Source organism: Xiphophorus couchianus, chromosome 20 (genome assembly GCF_001444195.1).
Source record: "Xiphophorus couchianus chromosome 20, X_couchianus-1.0, whole genome shotgun sequence".
Lineage (NCBI taxonomy): Eukaryota > Metazoa > Chordata > Actinopteri > Cyprinodontiformes > Poeciliidae > Xiphophorus > Xiphophorus couchianus.
In genome coordinates, this window is record NC_040247.1 from 6,958,794 (window position 1) to 6,973,289 (window position 14,496).

Below are 14,496 nucleotides of genomic sequence, written 5' to 3' on the forward strand. Positions count from 1 at the left end.
AGGAAAGTAAAATCAAGCAAAACCCAATTAGAGGACTTGAAAGATGAATCATTATTTGTTTAATCTAGCCACTGCCTTAAAAAACTGTCATTATTTCTTTAGAAAGTTTCTTGTTCATTCAAAAATGTAACTCTAGGCTAGATGAAAAAAAATATTTAAAAATTATTTTGCCACAGCAGCAAATTCCTTGAAGATCCAGTATAAAATTAATTATTTCCCTAATTTGGTTACGTGCAAAAAGTGGTACATCCGAGTCTTTTATCCCTAAATGATTCACTGGTCAAACTTAACAAGCATGACCAATAAAAAGCTAACAGTTGCAAATAGTTAAATAGGAACTGGCAATAATTAGAGGTTCTAACAAAAACCTTCATACCGAAACCATCAAGGAACATGACTCAAGACCACTTTAAAAGATTAAAGCAAAGTCTTTCTTTTTTGAAGCAAAATATAGATAAATGAGAGGTAACTTAAGACCTTTAATGGTTTTGAATTTTTTTTTAATGTCGGGGTTGCTAAGAATTTATTTCAAAAGAATCTATAGACTAATTTCAGAATTAGTCTAAGCTATTGATTTTTCTAATAGACCCATTTTTTTTTACAATTAATATTCATGACATTTATGATGTATCATAAAATGTGAACAAGTCTCAATTTTAAAGTAAATGGAAAGGAAATTAAAATGTTTTCAGTTCCCCTCTTACAACATTAACTAAAAATAATGAAACCCTCATTTATTAGTTCAGACTGAAGCAGAAGTAAATAAAAACAGAGTTCAACTCTCAAGAAAAACAAGTTTGTGTCTATTACAGCCTTTAATGAAATGTATTGTAGCATGCAAAAAATTTGTATTTATTAGCTGTGTGCATTGCATGTGTTAGCATAGCTTAAATTTTATTCAGTTTTATAATATCGACGCTGTTAAATGAGATTAAAACAGTAAATAAAGTATTGACATGAACACATGCAGGCACAGCACTTTTCAGTCAAAGATCCATCTAAGATATATTATACAAACACTTATTGAGAAAAAATGTAACAGACAAACAATTTGTCTAGCTTTAGAGACCATTCAGCAACTTTAATAAATTTAAGGGTTTTATCTTTGTTGGCTCATTTGTAGCCTCTGGGTGTTGTCTCTTTAGCTACTCATCATACATTCTGCCAGTGCTGCTTTGCTTCACAACAACACCTAACAGAGCATCTAAACACTTAATTTATCATTAGCTAACATGGAATACTCTCATACTTTGAACTACTTCAGGCTTTGATAATTTAAATACTCTTCTAACTCAGCTTGTTTGACAGTGAGACATTTGCCTTATTTGCTATGTTTGTTTTGAAACTGTAGCGAGACGCAACCAACTCATGACCCTCTAGACAAACACTACTGTATGTGGGGCACACACATGCACAGATGCAAAATCATACTGCTCCTTACTGCACCCCGAGGACTGTCTAGGCTGTCTAGCAGTTTGTTACAGTTGTAACATTTAATAAAAGTTAATGCATTCATATAAATAACGGATCAATCTTACTTAGAACATCAGTTAGGATGACAAATCAAGGCACCCCTAGTTTGCAGATTTAATATCTTCACTCACCTTGTCCCTCTGGGATCTGAGGAACTTCCTTCCCCGCTGGTGAGAGACACATGACTCTATTCCCATTGACGTGACCCTCTGCTTGGGCCTGCTGGCCAAATGAACAGGTAATTCCAGCAGAAAGGTCTGGAACATTATTTACCTCCAGCAGGAGCTAAAAAAAATCATAATTAAAGTTAAAAATGTAGATAATGACACAATGCACTGCAAAAGAGAAAAGTAGCATTAACTAGTGTAAGTAGAGAATGGATATCTTTTACTCTACATTGTGTGTGAATGATAAAATGTCAAAAGACATTTTAGATAAAAGCCATTTTGAAAAGGTGTGCTTAGTTGTTTTTATTGCATGTATTTTTATTAATTTAATTTGTCTAAGCATCTGGCTACATCTCCAAATTTATCAAGCATCATGTTAGTGTTCCAATACATCTAAACCAAAACAAATCCAATAGATGCCCCACAGGGAGAGTCCAGCTCCAGCCTTACTTCACCTCTCACAAAGCTAATCTCTGTTGGGTTTTCACTTAACTCTCTATGTGGCTCTAAAAGGCTACTCAAGGTGATTGCTCACAAACACTAGCATTTTTAGTGGAGTGACAGTGCAGTGATTGGTTAGAATGATAAGTAGACTCACAGGGACGCTATGTGCTGATACAGCGATGCTGTCCGGGTGAGCAATAACCTTCACACAGTGGTCAATGTCTGTCGCATAGCGAAAGCTCTCCTCTGCTCTCAGGCACCGATCTTTTTGTGAACACCTGTTGAACAAAAAAACTTTCATTATGCTTTCTCTTGCTTTCAAAATCTTAAAAAAATGTGGTGCATGTTTATTTTGTTTTCATGCTCAGAACTGTGTATTTGAAAAGTGTGGTTGAAAATAAGTATTGAACAATGTACAACACAACTATGTTAACGATGCATCACTCTTCAAGAGTACATAGTGTCAAGAGGATCAGTTTTTACAAAACAGACCAACTTCAACATGATACGCTGACGTAAGCATTAGTATTGCTTAATTACAACTTCACATTACCAATAACATAGTTGTTGGACACTGTGGCCACCATAAAAGTAAAGCTTATCACCACATCCACACAGCAGTGGTTAGTACTGTCGCCTCACAGCATGAAGGTCCTAAGTTTAAATCCCAGCCTGGGTCTTCCTGTATGGAGTTGGTATCGTCTTCCTATGCATGTGGGGGTTTTACGTTGGCATCCTCTCACAAACCAAAAACATGCAAGTTTTGTTAGCCACTCTAAATTGCCTTTAATTTTTTGCACACATGGTAGTTTGTCCAGTGTCTCTTTGACCTCTTAACCAACATGTTGGTTTCTCATTTATTGATTGGCAACAGCAGATTTTCACCAGCACCCTATGCAAAGATGAACTGGGTGTAAAAAATGCACGGATGGGCAAATATCTTTTACTCCATCCATTTGTCCATCCACTTCCTAGAGGATGGACAAATTCTGTCTATTTTCAAGCCTATTATGAAAATGCCGGTTCTAATTCTATGAACACAGATGTGCGCACCAGAACACCCAGTCCAAATTGGACTCTAGCAGGGCTGCATTTCTTGTAGTATTCTTCAGGGTTTCATCTTTGCATCTCACAGATAATGTGATTCCCTTGGAGGTTCCCTCTTCTACTTCCACTGAAGCAGTTCACAACCAAATGTTACACAGACAGGACAAGAGTCAGCTCCTCCAAGTCTGAGGCCAGTGTCTTCAATTGGAAAAAGGTGGATTAATCCCTTAAAGGTCAGGGGTTAGGTTTTGCCTAAGGTGGAGTAAATTGATGTCAATACTGACGGCAGGATGTAGAAGGAGATTGGGGGTATGTGTCATGATGAAGGAAGAGCAGAGCCAAAAAGTGGAACTCAATTTTCACAGCACTGTGAATAGTGCAACCCTAAATATAGTCAAAATGTGAATCAAGACAGAAAGAGCAAAACCCGAGTAACAAGAACTGAGCTTCCTCTGTAGAGTCACTGAACTCCGCCTTAGAGATAGGGTTAGTAAATTGATCATCTTGGTGTTGTTCAAAGTCTTCTCTCCATCAAAAGAAGTCTGCCGATGGAGGCTTCCACTGGCAGACCCTTAAGAAATGTGAGGTGACCGTATATCCTCTCAAGCCAAGGTACAGCTTAGTATCCCCCAGAATAAACTGCAGAGAGTTTCTTGGGAAAGGGATGTCTGAATTTCCGTCCAGGATCTTTAATCTCCACAACCTGATCTCATGCAACTGACAGACAATTGCCTGGTGTAAAGAGTATCACTGGAACCAGTTTCAAAAAGCCAATTACTTTTTCATTTAATCATCACAAATAAGAGAGCATGTTAATCGGACTTTAGTTTTGGCTTGTTTTTCAAGTAAATTACAAAGCTGTAAATCCTAAATCCTAATATGCAATTAAAAGTAATGAGTGAAAGGATGGGTAGCACAGCGGGACATCACAGGGATTTTTATACGAGACAAAAGCACACTGAATATACAGTTAAACTACAAGTGGATATTGAAAATTTCAAGCAGTTTGTCCAGTCTTGGAAATGGGGATTAGTTGCTAAGATACTTTTTGTTCCAGCTGTACTTATTCATTTGAAAGGCAAACTCCAAATGGTTCATCTCTCTGCGTGTTCAGTTTGAAAAGGCAAGAGTATCAGCTGTAAAGTTGACTTGTAATAACAAACCCAGGGAGCATTTTGGCTGTAAACCATCATGTCTTTCTTTTAATGCGTACTAAAAGGAGACAGTAGTAATACAGGCTCAGATGCAGCTGAGGGGGTGGCACCTCCTGAGAGAACTCAAAGAGCACTGAGGCCTCTGCTGTAATTATGGCTCACTATAAAGGTGGATTGGAAACGTGGTGGCAGCTGTTGCTGGCTCGGCTCCTTGAGGCAAACAACGGCTACGGGAGCACGGATCACCTTCTGACCGCTCATCAGCTGAAGTGTCAAAGAAAAAAGGCACCTTTCATCTCTGACTGTCTTTCATTGCCTTTTATTTTTGTTTCTTTCATTCACTGTGTTTTTGTCTGATCAAACCATTTGTTCTCTTTTTTCCTTCAGGCTTTTTACATGTGCACAAACACCCCCTACCCACTCTGTTAGATAGGTGCTTTGGTGCAAATCACCACGGGTGGGAAAGTGAGACGCTGAAAGCAGTCAACATGACACTGTGAGTGTCATTCAGAGAGCTGAAAAAGAACCCAATCTGCATTTAATAGGGCAGAAAAACAAAGTAGTTTTACTCTGCAGTGTGGGACTTTTTTTCTTTTCAAAACTGGAGGGAAACAGCAGCCTGTTCACTCCGATAAGTTTAATTCAAATAAAGAGTGTAATGAGATTTGCAGACAGAATTAGCTTTGAAAAAAAACAAACAGTTACTTAATGAGGTAATTTGGATTTTTAAACAGCATTATTTTTTCATTCCCCTATCCTTTGAGTTTGATAATATAGAGAGCTGTAATTTAAATAATGCTGATTACCATCAAGATATAGCCAGCTGAAATGCAGACGTGAAATGATGAGACAGGGATAAATCTCCGACTGAGGTCAGCTTCAAACACTGCGGCTGGTGCCGAAAAGCAGGCTTTTAATCTTCTGAATCCCCTTTGCTCCATATCGAAGTGTTATGCAAGCTAACCTGGGGTCAGATAATTAAGATGGAGGAGATAAAGCTTGCTCCGTCAGGTCCAAAATGTTTCATGGGTATGTAAAAAGTGCATCTGCTGCGCTCGCTGTGGCTAGAAGGCTAATCCCTCTTTCCTCCATTAACACCCGTTATCCTTTGGTTCGGCAGACAATGAAATCTGGTGATCATGCAGCTTCTGTTGTCCTAAATGCCGCTACTTATGAGGGATCACAAAGTCCAGCAACCACTTCCCTGGTTTTCCAATTTTCGTGCCAGATGTTGATAGTGGGGAGCTCCAGAGACTATAATAAGAGTGCTATATCAAATCATAGGACTGCAGGCTTAACCCCGCTCAGCTTCTTTGTGAGCAGTTTGGTAAAACCAGTGATGTTGTGGTTTTAATCCGTCTGCTTTGGTGGATGTATGAGAAAATGAAGGGAGTAGACTCACATGTTGTAGAGCACGCACCAGCCACAGTGGGGATCACCAGCGCTGAGGCACTCAGCACACGTAGTGTACTGCTCACAGGACTCCACAGGGACCTGGACCACCTGGAGCAGAGGAATGACAGGAAGGCAGGAAGGCTGGCATGTCAACAACAGCTGAGAACCACGAAAAGATTTTAGAAAAGCAATTCAATATATCAGTGTTCTGTTTTCAAATATGTTCTAACCTTTTTTGGCCATAAAAAATTTAGAGTTTGAAGATTAGTGGACCCCAAAATTAGTGAGATAATTTGTGATTCATTCATTAGGGAAAGCCACAATAACAGTTGTGGCTTTCTTACAAACTGAAATCTGAAAATTGTAGCTGCATTTGTACTGAATCCTCTTCAATCAATTCAGTTCTACTCATCAGCTGTAATCAGTTTCTCTGTCCATGCTGAAGAAAGGCATAATGCTGCCATTGCCATGTTTCACTGTGTGGAAAGTAGTCCTCATTTCTGTGTGCATACAGTGAAAAAATACATGGAAAGATCACTGTCATGCTTTCTGTTTTTATTTTCTTTGGCATGAGGGTATTATTTGTGCAAATCCCACACCAGCTCAAGGATTATAAGAGCCAGTTAACGTCCATGTGGACTTAAGGCACAGGAGAGAAAGCTATGCTGTATCAGAAAATTCTTAGCAGAATGGTATAAAATTTTAGGGAATGTTTACTGTATTATCTGAATAATGACTTATCTTCATCAGATCACTTTTGCTCAAAAACAAACAAATATTCTTAACCACTTGTGATTGTATTAGGAATCTTTGTGATTGTATTAGGAATTTGTCTAGGGATGCACTGATGGCAGTTTTTTTTTCTGATCACTGGTCTTTTAAAAAGCCTGACCTGTCAATTTTGATTTTGGTCAATACCATTTTTTTTTGTTTTAAATGTTGCTAAATATAGCAAGAAACTTGCTGACTTGGCAACAGTTGGGTGACTATTGTTAAATGCAAATGGTCATGTTTGTAAATGTGCAGACATGACCAGTTGGGCTGGTCTGTTCATCAGCCCTCTCACAAGAGAGCAGAAGAGGACAGTGGGCGAGTTTTGTACCCTTGCTGAGACAGATGAGATCGGTTTCACATGTATGGATTGGCTGATCACCGATCTCCCAAAATTAAGAAATCTGCACTGATAAATTGGTGCACCCTTAGATTTGTCAGAGAGATGCTAAAAAAGCTTTATCTAATGAATCTGCACTTTGTATGAATAGCATACAACTTGCAACAAACATTAAATAGCACAAGTTTAGGACCAGCACATAAGGAAATTTAAACACTATGTGGCTCCAAATGTTTCCTGTATAACCATATGCTGGAGTTCAGTTTTATTTAATGAAACTTTTTTCTTTTCATTCTAAGTGATGAGTAGCTGTTACAATTACTTCTTCCAAACTGGTATCCAGAATCAGCTTCATTCTGGAAGTGGATTAATGGCAGAGAAAACTAGAACTCCAAAACCAAAATACATCTTTGTTTAGGTCATTTGGACAATGACATTTTTAAGTGGGAGATCTGGGATTGTACCTTTGGACTTGGGCCACAGTAGTTTGTTGTATTGAGTAGCTAAAGAAGAACTTATCTTAGTGTTTTTAGACTGTAACAGAACTCTTAATATCTCACTATTGAATATTTCTTTGGCAAGTATGCCAAGGTAGGATAAGATTAGCCTACTGTGCAACATTTACCAACACTTTATTTTTTAAAGAAGTACATAATTCTATATCGGTGTGTTGAGAAAAAACTGCAGCTACAACATCTTACACCCACTTTCTATTTTCATTTGCTCTAGCACATGGAAAAACATCTAAACAAAACCTAGCATGTGAGCTTTTAACTATGTTTCAGTACACACAAAAGAACACAATCTTATCCTGTAGATAGCCACATACTTGCATACCCGTCTGGCAAAGCATTAGCTCTCAATTAACTGCTTGAAGTCCTTGCTGTTACACCATCCCTGCATACCAAGCCATTTGGAGAAGCAGCCTGAGCATGCCTGGTTTCTACTTGGTTATTATTCTGGGTCTGTACATATGACGCAAGCAATTTCCTGATGTAAGCAATCAGAAATGAAGAGTGGATTATGGATTAGAGTGTCTCCGGTGCACTTGATAGCATAAGTGGGTGCTCTCTCAGGTCTGTGTAGGCAAAATGGATTATCTGTTGCTCCCTACAAATAACTGTCCTTTTTTTAAAACAGCAGTTCAGAACCCATTCGTGGCATTCCATTAGCAAAATGATTTAGCAGTGTGGGAGGGGCCGAGGGCTGTAATCCATGAAGAGTTGTGGTCCAGAGCTCATCCAAACTAACATTGTTGGTCTGTGAATTGCAGACAGCATGACCTTTACAAAGAGAGAAGAATGGATCTGCTTTCTGGTACCTTACAAAGAATACAATGCTTGCTCTAAATGTAAAGCAGTATTTGCTTTGTGGATCAGTTTTGAGCAAGAGCTTACTGAAATAAACCCAGAAATGCCTCCTTAGAACCCCTTCAGAAAGATTAAGAACACTATAATGTTAAAAAAAACAGACTATAGATTGTGCAGAAGGTTTTAAAGAGGTCTTTTTATGCCCAGATCAGAGTGAGCTCAACATTGTGCTTAATAGTGAAGGTTCTCACAACTTTCATAGAGAGGTTGTAGTGGTTTATTATCATGTTGGCAGCATGACAAGGTCCTGGGTGAGGAACAGTGGAAGCAATATTAACTTCTTCTGGTGCACATCTGGATAGATTACTCCCAGGTGAATTTGAAGCAGAACTGCCTAAGTTGGCTTCATACAAAGGCCTCAACTTGTCCAAACCAAGTAAATTATTATAACACTCATACCTCGGCTGCAATGCTTATCAGATCCAGCAGCTGTTATGGCTTCAACTATTATGATGTTACCAAGGAGGTGCAACAAACAGTCCACGGTTTTGATGCAAATGAATACCACACCTGGTTCATGCCCCTTACTCTTAAAGATCAGTATGCTACAGTGAGAAAAATGTCCCACATCTATGAATTGTTTGCAATTTACATGTAAAACATACCTGTGTTTCATGCTGAGGAGAAGGAAAAAGAAAGAGCAACAGCTCATAGGGCTTTGGAGAGAAGCCCTTTGATGATTTAAAATGATCAGAACACAAATAAAAATTAATTTCAGGTTATAGAAATCTATCCACTGAGCCATAGTTTTGATTTCAATTTTGAATCTACTGTTAGATGTCAATCAGATAGTCAATGGTACATCTATTTGTAGTTCTAATTTAGACCCAGTAAAACTGCCCATTACAAAAGTGATCTACGTAAGTTTAGACTTAGAATTAAATTTAGACCCACAAAAAAGACTGTAAATCAGGCAAGTATATTCAAAACATGAACTTGAACTTAAATACCAGGGTTTCGACCTCTCCCCTGAAGTCCCGAAAGAGGGTCAAAAGACCTGAGTCCAAACTGACGATTCTGATGGCTCAAATTAGCATCCCTTCTTCAATTGTAAACGTGGCCATTGACCGTCAGGCCAGAAAGGAGGAGTGGAAAATCATGCAAAACTGCTTATAGGATGCTAAAATCTAGCTAAAATCCTTCAGGTCAGTCGACCCGTCTCTGGGCTCCAAAGGTAGAAATGTTAAAATAGGACCCTTCTCTGGTACTCAGAGTTAAAGGCAAATTCATGTGATTCATTAAGAAGTAATTTCATCTATTTTAAGTTGTGTATTGCAGCAATAACACCTAGGTGAGGTTTTTTTTAGTTTATTTAAATGGATAAAAAAAATATTGTATTATGGTGGATGAAAACAAAAAGTATTTCAGTCGAAAGTGTAGTTAAATGTTTGAGCTGCATTGGAAGTCTTCTTGATACTATCACTCATTTTCTAAAGAATTAAAAGTCTTAAGTTTAGCATGCAACCTAATTTCCAAACAGACCTTTCAAAGACAACCTCACTCTAAGCACCGAAACTGTGAACCACAATTTCACTTAATCAGTTTTAAAAATAGGTTTTTCACAAAGACACTTTGTTTTATTTATTTAGCTGAATCTGTTTACAAAATGACAATTCAGCTATGTTTGGCATAAAATACTATATATACACTAACAAGAATTTTGGAGAATTAGATGTATATTGTCCATAAAAATCTTGACTTTTAAATATAGCTTTTGTAGTAGATAGTTTTAAGCATGGAACTTTAACACTTTGTAAATTTTTAGGCACATAATGAACAATACAGCATTGTGATCAGGATAATTGAATGGTGGAGTGAAAAAGGAGCAGAGGGTCAAAGAGAAATATTTAAGAGCCTTTAGACACCTGAAGATTGATCAAGATTACTTTAAGATTGTAAGAAAATATGGCCTCCGAGAAGCAAAATCAAAAAAAGCATTGGGAAATGTAGACGCTTAACACAGTAATGCAAATAACAGTATGTGTAAATACTCATAACATTAGCTTTAATTAAAAGATGGTGTAATAGTTTATTGTAATGGTTGCAGTATTTCCACTACACAACAGAATGTATATGCACACTGCTGTCTTTTCACATTTTCAGTTCAAAAACTTTTCCCTTCATTAATATTTATTGCACTGTATCTATTTATGTAAATGCACTGTAAATCATTCATGACTACACAAAATATTTAACATCTATTTAACTTTTGTTTGGAGATTTTTGTTCTTGTAGAAACTAATCATTTAAAGCAAATACAGAACAGAAAAATCATCAGGCTGCTTCCTATAAAATAATTGCTGGCAGTGTCATTCACAGCAGAGCTGGAAAAGCACAGCATTACATTTAATTTGTAGCTTTTTGAATGAGAAAAAGTATTATTCACAACATCTGGACCATTTACAAAGTAATGTGTGACCCTATGATCTACAGTTTGCCACCACTTTTCCCTTTTATCCGGATAAACTGAAAGTTTATAAATGAGGCCAGATGAATGTAGAGGCCTTTGGAGCTCTGCAATTTTGAAATCCTATACCCTCAGTCTGCTATGGAAAATCCTTTAAAATAACATGTCATGTGTCATGTGTCAACTGAGTATTTCAGGTCATATCAGGACTCCCCATGATGGAAACTGTGTCTCAGATTAAATTAAGTTATTTTAATGCAGAACATGTAAAGATTGCTTTTCTAACATTTCTAAAATGAATGTTCTTGTGCACAGCTGTATATTTTTGGAAACGGTGTTAGAAAAACTTTGCTAAAATGTATCAGAATATGCAAAACTGAAAAACATGCATCATCATCCATAAAAATTAAGACGTTACTTTGCAGCAAAATCATCAATAGTCTTGCATCCATAAAAGCAGAAAGTTTTCACAGCTGGACTGTCATGGCGTTCATGCACACGTTGACCTAATGACAATCAAATATGCTCTCAAGAGGAACAGCTATTTCTCTAGGTTTAATAAGACTTATAAAACCATTCAAGTATTTTTGATATTTAAATATCTCCTTAAATAGCATGATAACTACTGCATGATAATAACTATATTGTTGGGTAGGAAATAATATTATAATATAATATGAAGCTCAAAAATTCAGATCTTGTGAAGTATCTCTCCTTCAACACACATGGGAATAAATAAAATGGGTAGCAGTGAAAATGCATTTCAACAAAACGTGACATAGAGAAACACTTTGAGGTACAAGATGTAAATCGCAAGCTTATTTTTGCACAATACATTACATGTTAAATAAAATTTCCCAGAAGTGATATTCATGCTGTAAGATCAGATGGGTGTTGCAAAACTGGTAGAAAGGTAAATAATGGAAAACTGAGGTAAAATACGCATCATCATCATCAAGACATCAGAAAGACAACAAGTAAACTCATGCTTTATTTCCTACAGATAAATGCTTGGTTGTGTTTAGATGTGCAGATGGAGAATGGCATGTTGGCTGTTTCCTCTGACAGACTTTGAAAACCTGAAGCTTAGAAAACAAACAACGTGAGCCAGAAATTTAGAACAATCTGTTAATACTTAGTCTCTTCTCCAGGTCCCACTAGCAAAGTTTTTCAGTCTGGTTAGAGATAGATTCTGCATGTGCATGAATCTTAGGTTTCCTTGTTTTTAATGTCACAATTCAAAAAGAGTATAAACCACTGAAGGAAAACCAAATGAGATAACAACTTTACAAAAACAAGATTGTGTGAAGGAATATGTCTTTTTGTTTAAGGGTGAAGAGCTGAGTTCTGATCTTCATGTTGCTTTACAAAAATCTAGCATATACCACATTACCACATTTAAATTAATCCTGGCAAATGTAATTCAGTTAAAAAGCATCTTTTAAACACCTGCAAAATTGCTTGGAATTATTGGGCTTATTAAACCAAGATAAGGTCAGCGGCACTGGTCACCAATAAGAGCTTAATGTTTGAAATTAGAATCAGCAGCTCTACAACTTAATTGGCAAAAATGTTCACTTCAGCACAAGCCTTTACCAAAGGGCCTCAAGGTAATAAGTGAGATTACTAATGCTAAAACATTATCAAATAAAAGCAGCAGAAATGAGTCAGGAAAGGACAAAAGAAACTGCCCACAAATTAGGAATGTAAGTAATGCCACAAATAATAATAATTTAATTGCAAATACTGCTTTGCTACAGAGCAAGCAACTTTTCGGAAACCACAGCCTAAAAGACAACATATAAAAGAAAGCGTAAGATTAGTGGAGTAGAAGGAAACTTTAGAAGCACAGAAAGAGAAAAAATGAAAATGTCACTGTTAGCGATTTCCTGCCAACTGCACCAATAAGCCTGTTATTTTTTCAATTATTCAAACCTAAGGACATTGGAAAAGAAAAAAGGAAACACTTAAAGTGTTTATGTGGCATATTCTTTTATTTGAGATGGAAATTGCAAAATATATATTATATATATACAGTATATTATATGGTCAATCAAACAGAAAGAGGGCCTTATTTAGTCAGGAGATACTGGAACTGAGCTAACTGAACTGCTAATGTCTTGACAATTTAAACACAAATATGAATGTGTAGCTAAATTCAGTATAAATATATTAATAGTACAATTAGAAACACAAACAGAAGATTGCAGCATCAGTGTGATAGGTGGTGATTTAACATGAGAAAAAACCCATGAAACTGCCAGGAGACAGACATGTGGCCATGCCCAGATCTAGAGAGGCACAGAATACTGGGATTACATGGCATATGAACACTACAGAGTCATTGTGGTTCACTGTGAAGAACATTAACAACCACAAAGGTAGGTCCCATGTCTGCCTGGAGGAGGAGCTCCTGCCTCAATCTCTATTTTGTAGGCTTTTCACAAATTTCCTACCAGGACAACCCATATTTAACTCCCTCCATTCCCTCCCTCCATTCCTGTCTCTACTAAAGATCGCAATGGCGTAATGATACCATCGCATATGGGAAGTTTATGTAAAATCTCCTTTTTTTTAGATTCATATCCCCCACACAGCTACTTGAGATTGGCAGCAGCAGAAATTTGGAAACAGTTGGTGGAACTGCACATCTGCTGAGCTTATGATAGGAACTACTTCTCAGTCCAGTGCTCCTAAGAAAGGTTGTAAATTGGATGAGAAGCATTGTTGTGATGACATGCTGAAGGCTGAGTGTCAGAAAGAGAAGGAGCATCTTAAAGAGAAGGTGTTACATTGTGAAGTCAAATTCCGTTTTAAGTTATGTTTGATATATGTAACACTTTCATAACAACTGAAGCTAACATACTGTGGAAGATCTACTTAGATAATTATTGGATATTTTATTATAATCCACTAAATGCACTAATACTTATTACTGGTGATATATTGTGATTATTTTTGATGATGGGGGGCTAATTATTCGCTCATGGTGTCAAGAAAATCCGAGCTCATCCCACTTCCCCATGCTGGAGATTTTAGTTTAACAGTAATAATAAATAAAGTTATCTTTAAAATGAATCACTTAAGTGACATCAGGGCCCAACAGTAGACTTAAGTGTCAATAAAGTTAGTTTAACAGTAATAATAAATAAAGTTATCTTTAAAATGAATCACTCAAGTGATATCAAGGCCCAACAGTAGACTTAAGTGTCAATAAAATAAATCTAGTTGTGTGTGTTGTTTTTGTCTCATGCAAACTTTGCTTTAATTCTACTTTTTTCTATCTAATCATAAAAAATCATAGTCAGTCAGAGAGAGTCATTAAACAGGAAAAGCAGGTTTCCTGGAAAAAGAGGAAGTTTCCAGCCTGCAGATTTATAAAAATAGTTGAGACTATTTTAAAGCATGAAAGTTTTAAAAAATTAAATCTAAACATTTTGAGTAATTTGATTAGATTCAAAGTAAAATACTTATATTAATATTGATTTACTTGTAATAATACTTACACTTATATTTGTGAGAACACTTATAAGAAAAACAAGCAAATGTAACTTTGGTATCAAATAATTAGAATAATAGATTATTCTTGGTTTCTTTTCAGAAAACATCTGTAATAACTCACATTAAGATTATAATAAGAATAATTAATAAGTTATGGTTATAAAATTATAAATGAATGCTAAATCAGAGAAGCTAAAGAAAATAAATGTGATATAAATGTGATTTTGACATTGAACTTGAAATGGTGTAAAAGGTTATAAAACTGCAATTAAACATCACTGATATGTTGGAGGTAGATGGTAGGTGAAAGGTGACAGGAAGGGAAAAAGGGGAACTAACAGGAGAGCAGAGATGATCAGCACCTTATATGGAAACAGGAGGTTGAGCAGCCCTGAGACATTGGCACAGACATCATGACATGATGTCT

The 14,496-nt window shown here is 36.6% G+C and overlaps 1 protein-coding gene across 1 annotated transcript in view; it reads right to left on the minus strand.

The window, feature by feature from the left end:
* Nucleotides 1-14,496, minus strand: part of LOC114135329 (plexin-A2-like) — an 87,707-nt gene that overhangs the window by 39,395 nt on the left and 33,816 nt on the right. The window contains exons 5-7 of the mRNA XM_028002540.1: nt 5,688-5,788; nt 2,239-2,362; nt 1,605-1,758 (exon numbers count right to left, since the gene is read on the minus strand). Coding sequence (XP_027858341.1) covers nt 1,605-1,758; nt 2,239-2,362; nt 5,688-5,788 — 379 coding nt within the window. The remainder of the gene's footprint in view (nt 1-1,604; nt 1,759-2,238; nt 2,363-5,687; nt 5,789-14,496) is intronic.